This window comes from Lytechinus pictus, chromosome 9 (genome assembly GCF_037042905.1).
Source record: "Lytechinus pictus isolate F3 Inbred chromosome 9, Lp3.0, whole genome shotgun sequence".
NCBI lineage: Eukaryota > Metazoa > Echinodermata > Echinoidea > Temnopleuroida > Toxopneustidae > Lytechinus > Lytechinus pictus.
This window is the reverse complement of record NC_087253.1, coordinates 16269339-16290786: the sequence shown is the minus strand read 5'-3', so window position 1 is coordinate 16290786 and position 21448 is coordinate 16269339. Positions and strand designations below refer to the sequence as shown.

The following is a 21448-nucleotide window of genomic DNA, read 5'->3' as shown; positions in this document are numbered from 1 at the left end:
TACAAGAGCTCACCAGGAGGTCATGGGTGCTTACAAGTTGAATATCTCTGATCTTGGAGCGATGAAAAAATGACCGCCAAGAATTGATTGAGTCAACTAAAAAATTATTTAAAACACCAAAATCCCGCCAGAAAGTAATTTTAAAATGAGTGCTTGGATACCACTTTATCTCTAGCTAACAGAAGTCGTTCTCTTGAAAGCCAACACACTATGCCTTGGTTTATCCCCTCCCTTTCGAAGCCTGCAATGAAGATCATATTAGCTTTCCATACCGTTTCCGGACCTAATGCCATGTGCAGGAGTTGATTTTGACTTGTCAATTCCGTCTCTAGGTGTTTTGACTTTGATCAATCCTGCAGCTCTGTGATCTATCATGACGTGAAAGATCCTGCATGCTAGAATTGATTTTGACCGATCATTTCCGTTTCTAGGCATGTTGGCCGGATCCTGTAGCTATATGATTGATCTATCATGACTCGACCCTGCAGATTTGGACCTGTCCGTTCTGTTGTAGGTGTTGTGACCTGGATCAATCCTTCAGCTTCAGGATTTATCATCACGTGAAAGATCTCCCAAGAGTTGATTTGGACCGACCATCAGTTCTGTTTCCAGGCTTGTTGGCCTGGATCCTGCTGCTCCGGGATCTATCATGACTTGAAAGCTCTCGCAGAAGTTGATTTTGACCAGTCAGTTCCGATTGCAGGTGTTTTGGCTGGGATCCTGCAGCTTCATGGATCATTATTTGAAAGATCTTGCAGGATGTACCATATGACGCACTTGTGATATTTGGGGCCCGTTGCAGAAAGAGTTGCGATCAACGCAACTCAAAAAATCTTGCGCAACTTGATTTTCAGCCAATAAAGCACCCGTGTTCGGGACTTGCGTTTAAACGCAACTCTTTCTTGCAACAGGCCCCAGGTTGGCTGGACGTGATCCATACTCGGCCAGAGAACCCCGGCACAGAACGGTAGTATTAAGTTCTGATATGCTTCTTCCTTCAATATACCTCCAATACATTTTTGCATGTGTAACTCAGAACTCAGATGGAAATGAATTTGCTGATTGCACTATCACCTTATATAATGTCCTTATGAGGAGAAATGTCTCTTACACTCTGATTGATGAACAATTCATTGTTACACCGAAGATGATGATGGCTGTAACTTTCTTGATGTATTCCTCTGTTGCCTCTAATATTCTTTGTCGAGCATAATGCATGCTTTACAGTGGTTTTGCTTTTCCCGACTTATAATCAATCCAGACAGTCTTAACCTAAATTTTGGACTAGATATATGCCCAACTCTGTGAAGGCATGTGCGACACATAAAATGTACGTTCTATTCATTCGCTAGAATGGTGCACAAAGTCCCAAACTACTGGAAACTGCACAGTTGTACATTATGTAAATATTTTTTATTCATTATCTACATGTAGATAGAAACTATTGCAAAATAAATGACTCAACTGTCCAGCATTATAATCAAATAAAAAAGGCGCAACATACATACGGACAATGATGATTGAGCTGTTTCAGGTCTACTGCACATGCTCTACAGTGCAGTTACAGGAAATGATTCTTGAGGCTGTTTCAGGTCTACTGTACATATATGTTCAAGTCAGTCAATATGATATCAACATTTTACTGACAAGTGCGTATGTATTAGGTTTGTTAGGTTAGGTTTGTCATTTAATTGGGAGCGATTAGTTAATGTCAATAAAATTTCAGCTTCCCTTTACCCTCAAGGTTCTGTGTTTTTCTGAGTGTTCCATGTTACATCCACTACAATAACCTGTTTCAGTTTCATAACAAGAGAGATCCTATATGCACATTCAATGACCCAATCATGATTTTTGTCTGTGTGTTAGCTTTGTCATGTGTGAGTAAAAAGTATGCAAAAATAGTAAAATTATGTATATCGAAATTAGGTTTGTTACCAATAGATAAGATTAGGCCTACTATGCAGGCATTATAATTATTTGGACTGTCTCTGAACTTTTTAGGGATCTGGTATATTTTTTCATTCCAGAGTCATACCTTGACCAATTTTCTAACCACTTTCATTCAAACACTATGTCCAGATGTTGTATTAAGTAATAGTATCTATAGTTGCTATGGAAAATGTGTTGCTTAGCAACTGTTGCTATACATGGTTGGAATGTTTCTTGATATGTGATTGTAAAATGGGAGCTTCGAAGTCAAAATATAGTTTTTGAAATGTAGATAACACCCCAAAAATGGTGGTTGCCAAGGTAAATATGTTACCTAACAACTGTTGCTATACGAGAAGAGGTCCGGTTGGCACCCCCTGCTAAAAATGTTCAGCACTATTTTCTCTACCTGTCAGCCAAATGTCATGCTTTTACCATAATCTGAACAATTCTTGCTATTTTTTGCACCGATCATCTAGACTATGAGCTGAAAGACCAACCATTTCGATCTCTCTCGTCATGCCGTGTGAGGGGAGAAGGGGTATACTTTCCTTTAGAACCATAGGTATATACACCTAACATTCCGTTGAATCTATCGAAATTAATTAAAATTCAAACTTAAAAAGAAAAGAGGTCTTCGTCATAAACTCAGCGCCCTATCGCTTCTTTGTGCACATGTTGTGTCACTGATCCCATTTATGTTCTTTCACTTTCCACGAGGGAATGTTCGTCCTTTATAAGGTTATGATTCAAGCAGACACAAATTTTCCATTCTGCTTATTACCTCTTCTAACTAAAAAATCAATATATTAAAAGTTAATATGTATATTCTCACGATCACAGTTGGTTTACAACAAGCTTTATATGAAAGTGGATGGAAGATAGTTCAAGAATCAGAAGAATAACCCCTAAGAAGAAACCCCATCCGTCAATCACAGACAGTTCCCCAATCTCCGTTAACGTTGATCGCCACCCATCCTTCAGCTTCGCTGTCTCCGTTAACCAGGCTTATCCCTTCTATGTTTGATTTGATTTGATTTTATTTCACATATTTCACAAGTACAAACAAAATTATGAAACAATATCAGAAAACTTATGAGAATACAAATCAGACAAGGCATAACAATTAATTCAAATTAAACAAAATAGCGATTTGGAATTAAAGACAATTTAAAAGAGTGAAATATGAGGGAACCTGCATAAAAAAGCAAGGCTTGTTAAGTCTGCAGGATCCAGAAAAAAATCGGTCCTAATGAGGAGAGGACAGGTAAGTAAATTGATTATAACAAAGTAATGCCAAAAATGTGACGATTGTGTAAGGAATACAAAAAAAAATAAAAAAAAATAAATAAAAAAGAGTCCGCCACTCTATGACAATTATTTATTACTCATTACTCGGCCAGAGCGTATTAACAAAGTGCATGAATATAAAAGTTTACAAAGGGAAATTATAAGAATTGATAAGCATCGCTTTCAATTTACGTTTGAATATATTAAGTGAGGCACTATGTACCATATCATCGGGAAGATCGTTCCAAAACCTGGGCCCTTCAAATGCGATAGTTCTTTGAGCAAGGAGAGTGCGAGTACGCGGAAGGTGATAGGAGTCACTTAGCCGGGTGGGATATGTGTGGATTAGATTGTTCCTTTGAAACATAGAAACAAATGTATCAGGCAATTCACCTCTTGAAAGCTTAAACATAAATATACCAACTTTAAATGCATATATATCAGAAATTTTGAGTACTTTATTTTGGAAAAATAATGGGTTTGTGTGGGAATAAAAACCAACTTGATTAACCACCCTTATTGCTCGTTTTTGTATCGCGAATATTTTATTAATTAAGGTTGTATTGCAATTACCCCAGGCCAATATTCCATAATTCATATGGGATAAAACAAGTGTAGAATATAATGTTTTTAAAATGTGATCAGGAAAAAAATATTTAAGTTTATTCAAAATGCCAGTGTTACGAGAAGATAACTTACATATATAATAAATTTGACATTTCCATGATAATTCATGATCAATGTAAAGACCAAGAAATTTGGTGGAATTAACTTGTTGCAAATTAACATTGTTTATAATTACATGGTCCGGCAAAGAATTCACAGAGTTACTGAAAAGCATAAAATTTGTTTTGTTTACATTGAGTGACAACTTATTTGCTTGAATCCATGTCTGAACAGACCGCAATTCCCTATTCAAAATGGTAAGTAGTAAATTAGGGTTACGGTGTGACAAAAAAAGGTTCGAGTCATCCGCGAAAAGAATAAATGATAGGTCATTCGATGAATTATTAAAATCATTAATATACAACAAGAAAAGCAGTGGGCCTAGGAGTGATCCTTGCGGTACACCGCAAGAAATAGTTTTCATTTGAGATTTATGGTCTTCTATTGAAACAAATTGTTTTCTGTTAATAGTTAGGTAACTCGTGAACCATTCCAAGGCCTTTCCACGCACACCATAATGTGATAACTTGTAAAGCAAAATATCATGATTAATCGTGTCAAAGGCCTTGGAAAGGTCCAGGAATACACCAGCTGTGTGCAGAGAATTATCAATAGCATTTGCCACTTTGTGAATAAAAGAAAGTAAGGCGTGTACAGTGGAATGTTTTTTTCTAAAACCGAATTGGGAGTCGCATAAAATATGATTATCAGATAAGAAATTTGTCAAACGAGAATAGATTAATCTTTCTAGAATTTTAGACAGGGAAGTAAGGAGTGAAAGTGGACGATAGTTGCTGACAATCCGTCTATCTCCTTTTTTAAACACTGGAACAACCTTGGCTACTTTCATATTTTGAGGAACCAGACCAGTTACCAAAGATTGGTTGAATATAAAAGTCAAGGGAGTTACAATTTCATTAATGACACGTTTTATGACACAATTCGTAAGTTCGTCGCATCCAGGACTTTTCTTAGGTTTTAAATTATTTACAATATTTTTAATTTCAAATTCAGTGATCGGAGTAAGGAAAATGGTTTTAGGGTTGGGATTTTTTAGAAAGTATTGGAATCTTTTGTCAGGTTCAGGAATATTATGGCAAAGAGTCGCACCAATATCAACAAAATAGTTGTTAAACACGTCAGCCATATCTGCAGGATTAACAACCGTTACATTATTATTTATAATTTCTTTAGTGAACTCCTTCGATTTCTTTGTTTGTAAAACATTATTTATCACCTTCCACGTACTCGATGCATCATTTTTATACTTATTAAATTGATTAGCAAAATACTGTTTTTTAGCTAAACGTAACAGGGATGTAAGAACGTTCCGATAACGAACATATTTACTTTTTAAATGACTATTTTCAGGATTCTTTTTGTATTTACAATATAAATTGTTTTTACGATTTATTGACTTCAGGAGCGATTTAGAAACCCACGGAAGTCTTGGTATTTTTTTATAATTAGATCGGAAAATTTTCTTAGTGGTATAGTTTCTTGATAAATCGACATAAATATGTCCATAAACTTGTCAAAACAAACATTAACGTCGTGAATATTGTATATTTCACTCCAGTCAACCAATTCCAGTCTCTCTCGAAGTCTAATAATATTGTCATCCGATAAGTCACGAAATGTATGTTTAATATTGTTATCTTTAGAGACTCTATCAAACACAATTTCAACAAATATTGGGAAATGGTCGGATATATCCGATACCAAGATGCCAGATGATATATGGGAAAAATCGTTAACAAAAATATTATCAATTAAGGTTGATGACGTATCTGTAATCCGTGTGGGTTTTGTTACTAATGGAATGCAAAAGTTGGATAACATAATATCTATAGATTCTTGATTACAGGGGGTATTACGATCTAACAGGTTCAAATTAAAATCTCCCATTATAAAAACCTTTTTATTATTCAAAACATGCATTGACAAAAGACTTTGAGCACAGTGTAAAAAATCATGGACACTACCTTTAGGGGGTCTGTATATTTCTCCAACAACTATTTGTTTTTTATCAGGTAATTCTATTTGGATAAATATGCATTCAATAACCTCAGACATCATGTTGGTATTAGAAGTCATAGAAAATAATCCTAATATTCATTATGTACGATTCAAATGCTCGAAAAATATGTTCCCTTTTGAAATACGCAAACATTACAATAATGCGTGATGAACAATACAGGATAAGTGCAAGACAATGGACATTTGTTGAAAGAACCACCATTTCGACCTCTCTAGTCAAGCCGCAACTCAAGCAGAAAATGACGTCTCTATCATGAATGCAGTCCCCTTCACAACTTCGCGTTTTTTCTGCCGTTGAACACCATTTCATATTTTCCATTTCTACGATAGAAAATTTATTCTCCTAACAGAAATGTTCCTAGTAGACACAAACTTTCTACATTCCGCCTTACCTCCTCGAATTCGAAATGAATTAATGAGACACTAGTAATCGCTTAACTACATCCCCATCAATGTAAATCTACGTTATCGATGGGGGGGGGGGGGGGGTAGGTGGAGGGGTAGTATTTTATAGAAGATATAGTTGAATAATTTCAATAAATTATCTCCTACCTTGTTGAGTGCACACAACTCCAGCGTCTTCGCTGTGACCACAATTGTGTTGACGAATGCCTCGGTGAGAACAGTCCAAGATGGTTTCTTCATTTCCTGAACAGGTAACATCATCGAGTTGGATTGGACCAGAGCCTTGGCCGAATTGAGCTGATCCTGGGGCGCTGAGAGCTTCCTCGAAACCTAGCATTCTACAGATAACATTAGCATCCTCTAGACTCCAGAGATCATCACAGATAGTTCCCCATTCTCCGTTAAGGTTGATCTCGACTCTTCCTTCAGCGTCGTTGTTTCCATTAACCAGTCGTACCACTTCTATGTTGGTATCAAAATGTGATAGCATGATCGATAATATTTATGTACGATTCAAACGCTCGAAATACACGTTTCCTTTTTTATTATCCCAAACTACAATACCATTAAATAAGCCAAGTTGGATGAATGCAGGATGTGGACTCGTGTTGAAAGACCAACCATTTCGACTTCTCTATTTTATACTGATGAAGTGAAAAGGGTTGTATTTTCCATTAGAGTCATGGGTAATATAAACATGTGTTCCATTCAGTTGAATCTGTATAAATCAATTATCTTTTTAGATTCTTTAGATTTATTTATTTTCCACATTCTGATAAAAATACTGGTACAATAGAATAAAAACACATTAAAAAATACATTAAAAATACATTCAAACACGAGTAAAAAGGGGTACATTATGAATCGAGTAAATAACAGAAAGTGGTGGGATAAACAATAGGCCTCAAGACCTTTCGAAGGTCAATTCCTATAACACAAAAAGATCTACCAAAACGAAAACCAAGGGGGGGGGGCGGATAGGGCAAATCAATAGGAGTTCAGAAGAAAATTTCTGAATGTTCGTTTAAAAGTCGAAAGACTTTGGCTAGATTTCAGGCTACTCGGAAGGCTATTCCACATACTCGGTCCTGAATACACGAAAAATGTTTTCCGCATGAACACATTCCCCATTGATCCTTCACTAATTTGTGTCATTGAACATCACCTTTAAAGATTCATGCACCTTCTACTAGAGAAAATATGCATCTTTTTGGTGTTGTTCCAAGTAGACACAGGCCTTCTATATTTTACTTTTCAAGATCGCTGTTGACTTCAAAGTTATTTCTCGAGGTGAAGGGGGGGGGGGTGGATTGGAAGATGGTCTTAAATAAGGATATCCTCTACCAATTTTAATGGACACAACTTAAAGCGTCTCCCGACCTATTCTTATCACGGCCATGTTCGAGGTAGACACAAACTTTCTACTTTCGCCTTACATTTTCGAAAATGTCAAGAAAAACATTATACACATAATAATTTTCGCTTGATTATATCCTCATTTTCGCTGTCAATTCAGGTTATTCATTCGGGGGAGTGGCAGTATTTTCTAGAAGCTATACTAAGAGAAGTCTAATGGAGTAACCCCTACCTTGGGGAATGCACACAACACCAGCGTCTTCGCTGTGACCACAATTGTGTTCACCAATCGGGCGATGAGAACAGTCCAAGATTGTTTGTTCATCTCCTGAACAGCTGACGTCATCGAGTTGGATAGGACCAGAGCCTTGGCCGAATTGAGCGAATCCTGGGGCGCTGAGAGCTCCCTGGAAATCGAGCATTCTACAGATAACATTAGCATTGTCCAGATCCCATCCATCATCACAGATAGTTCCCCATTCTCCGTTAAGATTGATCTCGACTCTTCCTTCAGCTTCGTTGTTTCCATTTACCAGGCGTACCACTTTTATGTTTGCATTAGAAAATATATAGAATATAATCCTAACTATTAATCATTTACGATTCAAACGCTCGAGGAATACGTTCCCTTTCGAAATACGCAGAAATTACAATAATGTAGGATGTACATACAGGATGAGTGGAGAATTATGGACAATTGGACATGCGTTGAATGACCAACCATTTCGACCTCTCTCGTCATGCCGTGTGAAGAAGGGGTAAACTTTCTTACAGAGCCATAGGTATATACACTAAACTTTCCGTCGAATGGAAATTAAATGAAATTCATTTAAACTTAAACAGAAAAAGAGGTCGTCGTCATAAACTCAAACCTGTTCTCCACAGAAAACAGTGGAGAGTTCATTATAGTTTAAATACTGTTTCACAGGCATGAAAAATATTCGACGGTATTCATGGTAGGCCTATTGTTATTGTACAACGCCTACTTAGCTTGTTGTACGCGAGCAAATGGGAGGCTGAATGTCAAACATTCGTACCGTTGCACAAAAGACGTACCATCCAAAATGTACCGTCCAAAATGTACCGTTGCACGGCTTAGGAGGTGACGTCACAATACGATTCAATTCATTGCGCTCAGTAAAAATGCAGGTGCAATACGCGTATAGCCTGCTGGCCTGGCTAAATGCGCAATGCTGCCCGAGGTGTTCGCTTGTGGGATTTTGCTTTTCGTTTTCCATATTTTTGCTCCCTTTTAATAGATTACTGCAGGAAAAACTCTTTGTTTTTACATATTTTCGCTAACTTCCGAGGCGTTGTACAACACAAATAGCGAATATTCTTATTCGTGCAATGGTGCGAGATTTCGCATTCGGTGAAAGAAAGAAACACTCTATTCAACTCGGCTAACGCCTCGTTGAATAGAGCATCTTTCTTTCACCTCATGCGAAATCTCGCACCATCGCACTCATGCCTATTCGCTATTTGTATATTGTAACTACTTTTGTATAAAAATGAATACATGTATATCAGTATGAGAGTATGTCTTTTCGGCTTATGAGATAACCAACATAAACAAGGCATAAGCGATGTTGTGTCTAGTAATCAGAAATATCGTGATTTGCTATGGCACGCAACAGAATTGTATCAAAAGTTCATTGTAAAATAACTGGGATCGAAGAATATTTGTCATAAGAGTCTTGCACGTAAACTTAAATGTTGACCTCTAAATGACCTTTGGCCTTACCATGTGACCTCTGACTGCACCATGACATACAAGTCTCGTAAGTACATCTACAACCAAAGTTTGTGTGAAAAGTGACTTGCGGTTGCGGAGTTATGTGTCATAAGACAGTCTTGCACGTAAACTTGAATGTTGATCTGAAAATGACCTTTGATGTCACCATGTGCCACCTCTGACTGTACCATGACATGCAGGTCTCGTAAGTAAATCAAAAACCCAAGTTCGGGTGAAAGGTAAATTGCGGTTGCGGAGTTGTGTGTCATAAGACAGTCTTGCACGTAAACTTGAATGTTGATCTGAAAATGACCTTTGTCCTTACCATGTGCCACCTCTGACTGTACCATGACATGCATGTCGCGTAAGTAAATCAAAACCTCCGACCTCCGATTTCAGAATTACATGCAAGTTTCCTAAGTACATCTACGATACAAGTTTGGTTGAAAACTGACTAACGGTTGCGGAGTTATTTGTCATAATGTTTGTGACGGACGGACGACAGTCGGATCCCTTAGTCTCGCCTTCAACACTGGAGGGCGAGACATAAAAGGAACAGTGTATTAATACACTCTGCCTTTTTGATACGCGGCATGATCCTTATAGGGGGGGGGGGGGATTTTAGCAGAGGTGATTCAATAATTTCAAAAGAATACCAATAATATGTGGAATGCACACAATCTAGCGTCTTCAGAAGATCTGTCCTCTTCATAGCCATGTTCGAGGTAGACTCAATCGTTCTATTTTCCGACTTAATTTTTTCGTATTCGAAAAAAAACTCCCACGAGACACTAGTCATCGCTTTATTATATCCTTATTATCGCTGTCAATTTAGGTTATTTCTTCGGAAAAGTGAAGGTATATTTTTGGAAGCTATACTTAAAGAGTAACCCCTACCTTGGGGAATGCACACAACCCCAGCGTCTTCGCTGTGAGCACAATTGTGTTCACCAATCGGGCGATGATAGCAGTCCAAGATGGTTTCCTCGTATCCTGAACAGCCAACGTCGTCGAGTTGAACAGGTCCAGAGCCTATGCCAAACTCAGCTGATCCTGGTGCGCTGAGAGCATCCTCGAAACCGAGCATTCTGCAGATGACACCGGCATCCTCCAGACCCCATCCGTCATCACAGATAGTTCCCCAGACTCCGTCATGTTGAATTTCAACCCTTCCTTCTGCATCGCTGCTTCCACCAACTAGACGTACAACTGCCGAGTCGATGTCTATAATCAAGACACAGTAAATTGATATGGAGAATATCAAATTCTAAACCGTGACATTGTTAAGAATGAACCAAGCTCTCTGAAACGCGTCATTGATTATTTGTTTTATATAACATTTATTTTTATAAAAAGGTTGGCCCAGACGATGTCCCAAAGTCTGCTTCTTGAAATACCGTACTATTTGTTAAATTTCCAAAGCGTGGGCGTCATGTGAGATATATATCTGAAATGGCCCTTCATATTGTTGTAGGTTTTGGGTGAATGAGCGCAAACATTATAAGGGATGAAGGTGTAATTTACGTCATGCCCAAATATCGTTCGGAGGATATGGGAGACGATTCTGACCGTGCGGTACATTTCGCATATTTTTCTTTGAAATTTTTAGCAAATTGACATAAAACAAATACATTTTAAAATTTGGAACAACTTTGCCACCCAAATTAACATTTTAACCCCAAGTAAGCACAACCTTCACCATTTCATGCCAGCTGGATCTAAGAACATAACTGAATGCAAAGAAAAATAATTTCAGACATCTCCAGCATTTCTTTTTACTAAGACTGCATCATTTAAACGAGATTTACAATTAATATTTAATTTAGTACTTGTTTCTCCACACCTTTCCTAAGCATGACAATGATTAACAGAAGGGAAATCAATATTAAGCCATTTCATGTGAATCACTGCTCCGTGCAAAGCAGATATCATCACGATGGTCTCGGTGTATGGGGCGAGCGGTGATGACGATGATGATCGTGATTATCACTTAAATAATTGTTGTTCTGATACAATATTACAATTAGAAGAATTAAAGTTTCCAGATGGGCGAGAAATAGGCCTACCTGATGGACACTCCTCCTCTGGAACGCAGCGAGAGTCGTCACCTGAAACCCTGAACAATCCGGCCGGACACTGGCATTCCTGCACACAGATAAGTGGACAGCTTTGCGGTTCTCTATCCTCACACGTAAGCGGGCATGCTGAACCGCATATCTGGAATACCATGTCACCTTCGCATTGGGCTTAGGGTTGGAGAAATGAACAATGAAACTACAAAGATTATGTACATAGGGGAAGTCATGGTGAGTTTTTGCACGGCGACGTAGAAAGAATTCTAGAACATAGTATATGTATTGGAAAATACCCGTCAAATGACAATGAACAGCTGGGTGTTATTTCATCTAAAATTGGTGAACCGGAACAGCAGTTCGTCCGAAGTTCCGGAACTGACGAATAAATGCAAATATGTCGTTTTTCTAGAGTCCAGGACGAAACTGCTGCTTCGTTTCGATGTAAAAGTCAATTACAGCTCACGAAATTGGGGCTTGCGTTGTACTAAATATATTAGGGAGTTTTTTTGCACAGCGGCGCGGAATGAACCCTACAACGCATAAAATGCATTGCCGTGCTTGTCAAATCGCAATGAGGTATTTGTTGAGGGTCGAATAATCGAAAGAGCAGTTTCGTCCGTGACTCTGGACACACGACATATTTACAATTTGTATCGTCAGCTCTGAAACGTCAGACGAATCTGCTGTTCCGATTCATTGACTATCGACAAAATTAAATCGTTACGTTATATACATGTATAGGACTCATTCTCTGGCGCTTTCTGAAAACTCCCTATTAAACGAAAGGTTGGGGTCGTTTCGCCTTTGAAAAGGAGTGTTACCTTCGTTGCTGCAAACCACTCCTGCATCCTCGTAATGGCCACAATTGTTAACACCGATGCCCGGATTACCACAATCAAAGATACTCTCCTCATCCCCCGTACAAGCCACGTCATCAAGAAGAATAGGACCGGAACCTTGGCCGAAGTGAGCATATCCTGGAGCATCAGTAGCTGCAGGATAGCCCAGCATTCTGCACACAACACCGGCATCTTCCAAATCCCATGAGTCGTCGCAAATGGTTCCCCATTCGCCATTATGTTCAATTTCAACTCTTCCCTCTGCTGGGTTATTTCCTCCAACAAGACGTACGTCTCCTGTTGCCGAATCTAGGAACAGGGGGTAGGAAAAGGTAGGTAGTTACTAAAAGTTGCCTTGAGGGTCCCATAGTAATAATAATGATAATAATAATAATAAAAATAATAATAATAATAGGCATTTATATAGCGCAATCTATCTAGAAATATTCTATTCCGATGCGCATTTTTATTATTACCCCGGCTTTAGCTCGAGCTGCCTTTCAGCGCTCATGCATTCAAGGAATTAATCCTGCCGGGTACCCATTAACCTCACCTGGGTTGAGTGCAGCACAGTGTAGATAAATTTCTTGCTGAAGGAAATTACGCCATGGCTGGGATTTTGACACCACGACCCTCTGTTTTAAAGTCAGAAGACTAATCCACTGGGCCACAACGCCCCCTAAAAGAATTGGTCTAAATAACCGTATTGACACATTGCCTATATATTTGAGAGCCGCAGTTGTCAAGAAATGAACGGATACAGGGATTGAATCATTTCAGGTATGCTTTCACCTCACATGGCTGACTACAGTACAATGAGAATGAATCTTTTACTGAAGGAATAACGCCTTGGCTAGGATTCATACCCTTGAATCGTGCAGCACTGCTCCACTGAAAACGGAGTACGAGACCACTACGCGACTGATGTACATGTATGTATGTTCTAGAACTTCCACCAATGCACTTACAAAACGTGCATTTATTGGCCCGTATTCTAAAGTATTCTGTGCTAAATAAGCGGAAGCCAAAATTGTCAAAATTGCGTTTACATTGTAGGCTAAATAATTACTTGAGTATCAAATGAGCTGATAATTTAACCTTTACTGTTAGACATTCATGTTACTATTGGCTATCCATTATTAAACCACAACTTTATACAAGAGTTTAAATTAAAACCGACTCAAAATGCGGGCCATTATAATTGAAACACTATTGATAAATAAATCAGAGCGCTGCCAAATACCCTCGAACTATACAAGCTATATCTGATTATTTCGAAGAGATAGCAGCGACCCCCCTTGTAGAAACCTAATCAAACTCTGATTCGATATTATACTTCAGAATAAACCAAGATCATTAATTTTGCAAGCTCATGATTTCCTAACATGTTTGGCATCTACCAAGTCTTTACCAACGAACGAACAGGGCAGCAACACAGGCAGTGTTGCTCTGTTGACGCCCTCATCGTTCGTTGGCCTTTACCATATGGGATACAGGTAATTCCGACGTCCTCAGAGTGCTGACAGTTATGGACATACGGTCCTCCGTGGCGACACGATGCGATGCTACTTTCGTTTCCGTTACAGATTACGTCATCAAGGATAATCAAACCGTCACCTTGGCCGAAAGCGGCACAACAAGAATAGTTCGCCCCACGGAGGAAGCCGAGGGCACGGCAGGCAACATCGGTAGCATCCGAATCCCAGAAGTCATCGCATACCGTGCCCCACTGGCCTTGGTAGAAAACCTCGAGACGTCCCTCGTTGTCAGTGCCGCCATTAACCAGTCTTGTCGGTAGATCAGTAATACCTTCCGTTGTCCAAGCCTGCGTTGTTGGTAGAATGGGGGGTGTCACTGAAGGATGGAAAGAAGAATACCATGCATTTAAATAGATACCATTTCTTCATAAAGACGATGTGGACTATTCAAGACGTCTGGAAAAATATACTCGCATATGTTTAGACTGTTTCACGTGGTCATATGAATCCCAATCAAATGATTGGCTGAAATGCATCACATGACTTGTCATTAATTTTAGCTATCATACAAATTTGCCAATGGCGGCTACCATTGATTGAGATGATTTTATTTGATTAATTCTATTAACCCGCTTGCCATGCTTATCGGCCACGATATTGAGGAGTGGATGGGTTATCATCCTTATCACAATCCTATAAAACATATAATGCACCGCATTTTCCTCGGGCATTTCGTAGAATGGTTACTCAAGTTGTTACTTTGAAATAGTCCAAATACACATACAAAGTGTTCGAACTGATCCAAAGGAACTCCACGTGTGCAATTTCTATAATGCCCTTCAAAGACGGATGATGTATTGCATACCTATTAATTTTTCCTAGTTTTCCTGTCAATTTCCAATACTGCTTCATTTTTCAAGTACTCAAATAATTTCTCTCTAATCATATTGCAGTTTAACAATGTCGATTTCATAAAAATATGTTCTTTTGATTGTTTTATGTATATATGTATTGTGCAGGGCCCTGGTTGACAACAGTGTCTAAACCACTGAACAGGCTACCCTGAGTAAAGAATACAAATAAAATAAAATAAATATAAATATGTACATGTATTTGTATAATTAACACTTGGAGAGACATGAGACATAAATCATGAACTGTATTCTATTTCTGTTTATGGTACCCCCCGTAGGAACTCGGCAGGACAGCATTTTGCTTGTAAACGCCAAACTTGCATATAACCATTTACCAAGGAAACATATTGGCCCAAATTCATTAAGGTGGTTTCTTAAACTATTGGTTAAACCCATGGTTTATGAAGTTGTCCGGTATAAATTTACGCTCATTTACCGCGGTTATAAAAAAAAATGTCCAAAGCTGATACGCGCATTTGTCACAGTGCACGGCTTTGACGCCTGTTGCCTTGGTTATCCATGCTATTTTATTCATGAGTCCACTGTTTTGCATTAATGAGTCCACTCTTCAAACAGTGGACTCATGAATAAAATACGTTATACTTAACCATGGCAACAGCGTCAATTTGGCGCACTCTGACAAAAGCGCGCATCAGCATTGGGCATTATGTTTAATATACGCGGTAAATAAGGGTAATTTATACAGGAAATCTACAGAAAACCACATTTGTGAATTCAGGCCTTTATGTCTGGATTAATCAGTCACAGTGACTGACCTTATATACGACAGATGGTACTCTGACATTCTGAAGTCTGGTTCAACTTAAACCATGGTCCAAATCTCGGCTGAAAATATGGCAAGCCGAAATTTGTCACAAATCTACATTTTATATTTTATATTTTTTTCTGTGCTTTTCATCATGTTTTAATGATGAATACAAATATTTTAGCTACCGTTAACATATGGTTTATTACTTTATTTGAGTGTCAAATAAGAAATTGTACTGAGCATGTACCGTGAGAGATTCGTGTCAAAATTTGCTATCCATAGTTAAACCACAACTTTAGACCAGAGTTAAAATCATACCCGACTTCGGAACATGTGGCCCATGCGTCTATCACAATAATCTTTACCTTCAAGACTGCAGCTCACGCTGATATCCTCATAGTGGACACAATTATTGATTGTTAAACCAGCATTTGGGCATTGGCCGAGGAAAGACTCGACCCCTAGGCATCTCAGATCGTCATAAAGGATATCACCACTGCCAGGATTCAAGTTTCCAAGTGAAATGGCTTCCCCTCGGTATCCAAGTTGCCGGCACACAACGGTGGCGTCATCATCGTCGAAGTCATCGTCGCAGACGGTCCCCCAAGTACCGTTGTATTGAACTTCAACGCGTCCTTCATCTGGAGTGCTACCGTCAGCGAGCCGGATGGGAAGTCGAGGCGCTTTGAGTGGTAACAAAAAAAGAGGAAGAAAAAAATATTGTTATTATCCTTTGTCCATCATATCAATCTTCTTACAATTTTACCAGATTTCAATTTACTTGTTTGGGTGGAAACGCGTCTTCATGGTAATTAGTTTTGTTCCGTTTGTTGTCACTAGGAGGCGAACCGCGAACTGAGTCATTGTGACCCGCGATGCTCTCCTCCCGACATAACTGATAAGGTTCGTGCCTAACACCACACCAGGGTCCTCCTGTCGGTGTGCGATTAGTGACGTGGGTCCTTGAGTACATAGGTGGTGACTTCCCTCCACACGAGGCCTCAACTTAACATCCTGTCCGAGGAGGATGGATTTTTCCTGTCCGTGTCTAAGAACGAAACAGGGGAGGGCACGTGGGCACACAATCTTGGCTTTAGTCATCCGCGCGCAGTCACATGTGGTTGGATTCGAACCAATGATCTTTGGCCTGAAAGGCAAACGCTTTACAAACTGCCCATCCGCTCCCTGCGTGTTGTTATTCTTTGCGCCATGCTTTGGCAAAGTACAAAATGTGCGGTCGACATAGTGGATATGGGGAATGGTAGAACAAAAAAAGCAAGTGCAAAGTCCTTACAGAAGTGTCGATCTAATGAACAAACCTGTTAAAAGAGGGTATAAACTTGTTTGAGAAAAATAATAATAGTAATAATAATAAAATAATATAAATTTGTATAGCGCAGCTTTTGTATGAATGTATTCATCTGCGCTTTGTTCAGAACACTTTTTACTTAATTTTATAGGTTCACAACAATGTTCTGAACTAAAAAGATATATGATATTGAGCACTCGTCGAGGCTATCGTTATGATAATTTAGTTCTGTATAATTGTCTAAAACTTGCTTAAAACATTTCTCCATCGCCGTTTGAATAAGGTTATGCGTATAAAGGCATGGCACCTACATTAGTGCATGGACGAATATTGGACTAATATGATCGTTTTTTTAATAGAATAAAATGTATTTTGTTGTTCCTTTAAACGAATTTGTTTACAAGAGTTACGAGTACTGAATAATATTTTAACAATGAAATTACGGAAGTTTGAAATAAACTTACTTCTTGGACCGAAAGCTGTACTTATGTACCGGCACATCTGAAGGATATCAGTAAATCCACTGTACATTGGCATGTAGATATTTTCCACCTCCTCCCGAGAAGTTCCTGGTATAGCGTCAGCGACTGCCAGGGCGCTGTCAAGTACAGAGACACATTTTTCTTCATCATGCAGCACATTCAGGGCGTTTAACACAAGGAATCGTTCAAAGGTGTTTGCATGTTCTCCCGGCAAGGCAGTAGCGGTCTGGATGTACGTACACAATGAATCCCTGTCGGGGAAGTCGGTCAGCAGCGCAACGACTCCAGATATCTCTTCCACCAGGAATCCGAGATCGACTTCGACGTAACTACCAGACTCGGCCACCAGGGCTTCGATAAAGCTGTCCCACTCCTGGCAAATTTCACTACCTATTGGGAAGAGGGCTGCCAGCACTTCCGTCATGAACTCTATCGCAAGATCACGTGGCCGGTTGTCAACATCAGTCAGGTGATTCACTCCAGAGCACAAACTGTCCTGGTCATATTCCGTGATGTTCAGCACGTTATCGACGGCTTGCAATAAGATAGGTACCGGGTCGAATCCTTGAAGGGCGTCGATGCCAAAGTCAGGGCCTTCGGAGGTAATATCATAGGACGAAAGAGGGAATATGCAGATGATCGGGGTTATTGATTCAATGAACGAGGGGAAATCCGTGGGCCACACTGCGGGTGTTGAGCTACTTCTCATGCTTGTTTGAGGTGGTATGGTGGTCGTACTAAAGGGAGCGTCGGTATAGGAAGGTTCAGGGTAAGGTCCATGGGTTGCCAAGGAGTAGATGTATCGACATATCTCTTCACCAACGGACCCATCTAAGTCAACGCCGTCCGCCGAAGGTATCAGAGGATCGCATATGCCAGGAAATATGTCAGGACCAGCTGACGCTGTCGCTCGTGGAGCAATGAGGGTGCAGAAGTTGCCTAACCCTTCGAACAAGTCGTCAGATCCCCAAATGGCTCCTGCAGCGTCGATAATGTTTGCTACAGTGAGGAAAGGCATGACCTCCCCGGGAACCGGAGGGTATCTGATGTATGACTGTATGAACTCTTGGAAGTAAGGCAGTTCACATTCGTATATCGCTTCCCAATCAATTGCTGGTCCAATTGGAAGAGGGCAAGGCGTAAGTTCTCCTGTGAAATTAATAAAAAAAGATAAGTAGTAGTGTTTCTATGTTCAAGAAGGAAGGAAGGCGGGGGGGGGGGGGTAGGGATCTTCATGGCATCCTTATAGAAGGGTCCAACGGGTTTCAACATTCACAACAGAAATTGTTTTTATCAAACATTTTTCTTAATTTCCACTTAACATTTTTTATTTTACTTAGACTACGTGATTAGATTAATTGTTGCACATAATTCCAAAATGATTGGTGACACAACATATGCTCCTGCGACAATTCGTCCGGTCGTAGTAGCTCAGAGGACATGGGGTTGAGAGTTAGGGCTGTACCAGAGTTTTTGGCTCAGAATAATGTAAACGTAAGGATTAGGATTTATTTAGTGTTTGAGGTTGAGTTTGGCTCAAAGCGCAGATTTTTTATCGGAGCAATTGTCGCCGGAGCAAATGTTACGTAACCTCGAAATTGTCCTCCCCTGAAGATCACCCATAAACCAATATATATAAGGGTAAATTTTGCCTTATGCTTTGTACACTTACCTCTACACACGACTCCAGCGTTTGCCCAGGGATAGCAGGGATTGTAGGTGTAGGCTGGTTCATCTTGGGGACATGCAAGAAGGTTGTCCTCCGTCCCGGTGCAGCTTAATCCGCCAAGGACGCCCGGTACGTCGGTGAATCCATACCGCGAACAACACCACGTTGCAACTGCTGCGTCAAATCCTAGCTGTCGGCAAACAACTTCGGCCTCTTCTTCGTTGAAAGAATTGTCACACACTGGAGACCAAGAGCCATTCACAAAGATCTCAACACGTCCCTCTAGTTCAGTAGACCCATCAGCCAGGCGTACGTCCCCTTCAACATGTTCAAGTCCTAAGTGATACAAAAGAAGACCGATTCCCCAAAACGCACGTTATCACACTGATAACCGGATAAAACCTTAAGTAACACCATGAACACGGGTATACTTATAAACAATTTTCTTTAAGCATGTTAGGAATTTCATATTAGAACCAAACTTGCTAACCTAACAAACTTTACTAACTAAATTAACATAACCAAAGTATAATTTTGATTTTATATATGCGAGGTTTCGACCATTGAAGTATTCTTTGGGCCCATGCACAATCATAACATAGCAATGTAGACAAACCGTGTCCCTCCACGACGTTGCTATCCGTATTTCAGAAAGGCACAGTGGATTTGTAGAAAGTAAATGGAATAACATACAAGTATCTGATCAATCTGCAATATCCACTTTGTTATCATCACAAGGAAATAAAGAAAAAGGCTGGATAATACATGTAGGTGAACTGGGTTGAAGTGAGTTGGATTTCACATTTATGAGAGGTGACGATCCTCTATTTTTTCTAAGATAATGGAGGGAAAACATGCAGATAGAAGACAGGTCTGTGTAGAATCATGTAAGTACATAATGCCATTACAACCTCTAGAATCCCTTGTCTCGATCGGTACCATCTCTCATTATATATATATATATGAGATAATAGTGTTACCCACCTTCTGCCTGGAATGCGTCTTCGACAACCTGACAGAGCTGGTCGGTGCCGTTAATCCCTGTTATCTGATAGATTTGAAGATTTAGCGTGTCTCTATCTAGGGTAGGGGTGTACGCCAAAGAAAGATCTATAGCCTCCTGAGCGATGGCAGAACAATGTTGAGAATCGGTCAACACAGAGAGCATATTACCTACAATATCTGAAGCTGCAAGATGAAGCAGTGGGCTGGAAGTAGATATGTTCAAACGTTGGCACAAAGCCTCTCTGTTTTCAAAGCCTACTAAATGTGCTATTAGGTCGGACACGTCGTTGAATATCTCAGGTGGTGAATCGTACGGACCCGACGCAGCCTCAATAGCCGAATTGATGGCATCCCAGCTATTACAGATCTCCGCAGCTCTGGGTATGAGAGCTTCGACAAATGCCACAAGGAAATTTGAGACAAGTTCCCGCAAAGCCAACCCAGAATCCACTAGAACCTGTCGAGCACTACAGATTGCGTCCACGTCGTCACTGGTGATCCCGAATTGCTCGGCAACAATGTCCCTTATGACCCCCTCAAAGTCGAAAGGTCGTAATGCGGCGATTCCCGTAGGGTATTCGGTATCAGTAGTTGGTGTTGGAGTAATGGCAGCCCCCATGAATGAGGACATGTACCCTGTTATGTTGAATATCATCCTACAGTGTCCTTCTGCATCAAGCTGCGTCCCCTCTCTCAAAGACGTCAGGACAGGATCGCAGTACTCTCTGAAGATATCAGCTCCAAACGCAGCTGCCGAGAGCTGGGGTATGATCCTAACACATATCTCCCCTTCTGATTCAATGAGGTTGTCGGCGGTCCAGGACGCTCCTGCTGCTTGTATGACATCGGTTACGGTCAACAGAGGCAGGATCTGACCGGGAATAGCACCAGGGAATGGCTGAGAAAGCTGCGAGAGACACTCGTAGGAGGCGTCCCAATCCACGTACCATTCTCCCGTTACCGGACATGGAGCTTCTGTTTAAATATGAATGGAAAAAAAAAACAGGTGAAATGTTAAACGTATATATATATTAAACGCCTTTTGACTTTAGAATGTAGCAGTTTTGAAAATGGATTTGTTTGACCCCAGTGCTTAATGACCGAACTTTCCGTACTTGATTAGTGAAAATTGTATTTTCATTATCACGATTATAGAAGTTCCCTGTCTGTTCATGCACACAACCACACAACGTACGTTTTAGAAAGATATACAAGTTTGTTTTTATTTTCGAAATTATCCAAATGCAATGAAAACAGTTCTAGTGAATCTCAGCAATTCGCAAAACATTCAAATCAATCATGTGTCAGTTGAGCTTCACAATAACAACTTTGTGTGACCTATCTTTGCAAAAGTTTTGTCGTCGTACTTTTCTTCTTATAAGAGTGACCAAATCTTTCCCGGTTTCAAAAGAAGTTTGAGGTTTTGACCTTAGCTGTCAAAATCCGCATCACTGAGCTTTATTTTTTATTTCTTTACAATTCAAGTT

At 39.8% G+C, this 21448-nt stretch overlaps 1 protein-coding gene across 13 annotated transcripts in view; it reads right to left on the bottom strand.

The window, feature by feature from the left end:
* LOC129267649 (deleted in malignant brain tumors 1 protein-like) overlaps window positions 1-21448 on the bottom strand; it is a 49076-nt gene that overhangs the window by 21391 nt on the left and 6237 nt on the right. For all 13 annotated transcript variants that reach the window (XM_064104796.1, XM_064104803.1, XM_064104805.1 and 10 more), the window contains exons 2-11: window positions 19941-20936; window positions 18960-19292; window positions 17270-18436; window positions 15862-16179; window positions 13818-14189; window positions 12318-12644; window positions 11488-11667; window positions 10319-10645; window positions 7919-8230; window positions 6478-6792 (exon numbers count right to left, since the gene is read on the bottom strand). In XM_064104796.1, coding sequence (XP_063960866.1) covers window positions 6478-6792; window positions 7919-8230; window positions 10319-10645; window positions 11488-11667; window positions 12318-12644; window positions 13818-14189; window positions 15862-16179; window positions 17270-18436; window positions 18960-19292; window positions 19941-20936 — 4647 coding nt within the window. The remainder of the gene's footprint in view (window positions 1-6477; window positions 6793-7918; window positions 8231-10318; window positions 10646-11487; window positions 11668-12317; window positions 12645-13817; window positions 14190-15861; window positions 16180-17269; window positions 18437-18959; window positions 19293-19940; window positions 20937-21448) is intronic.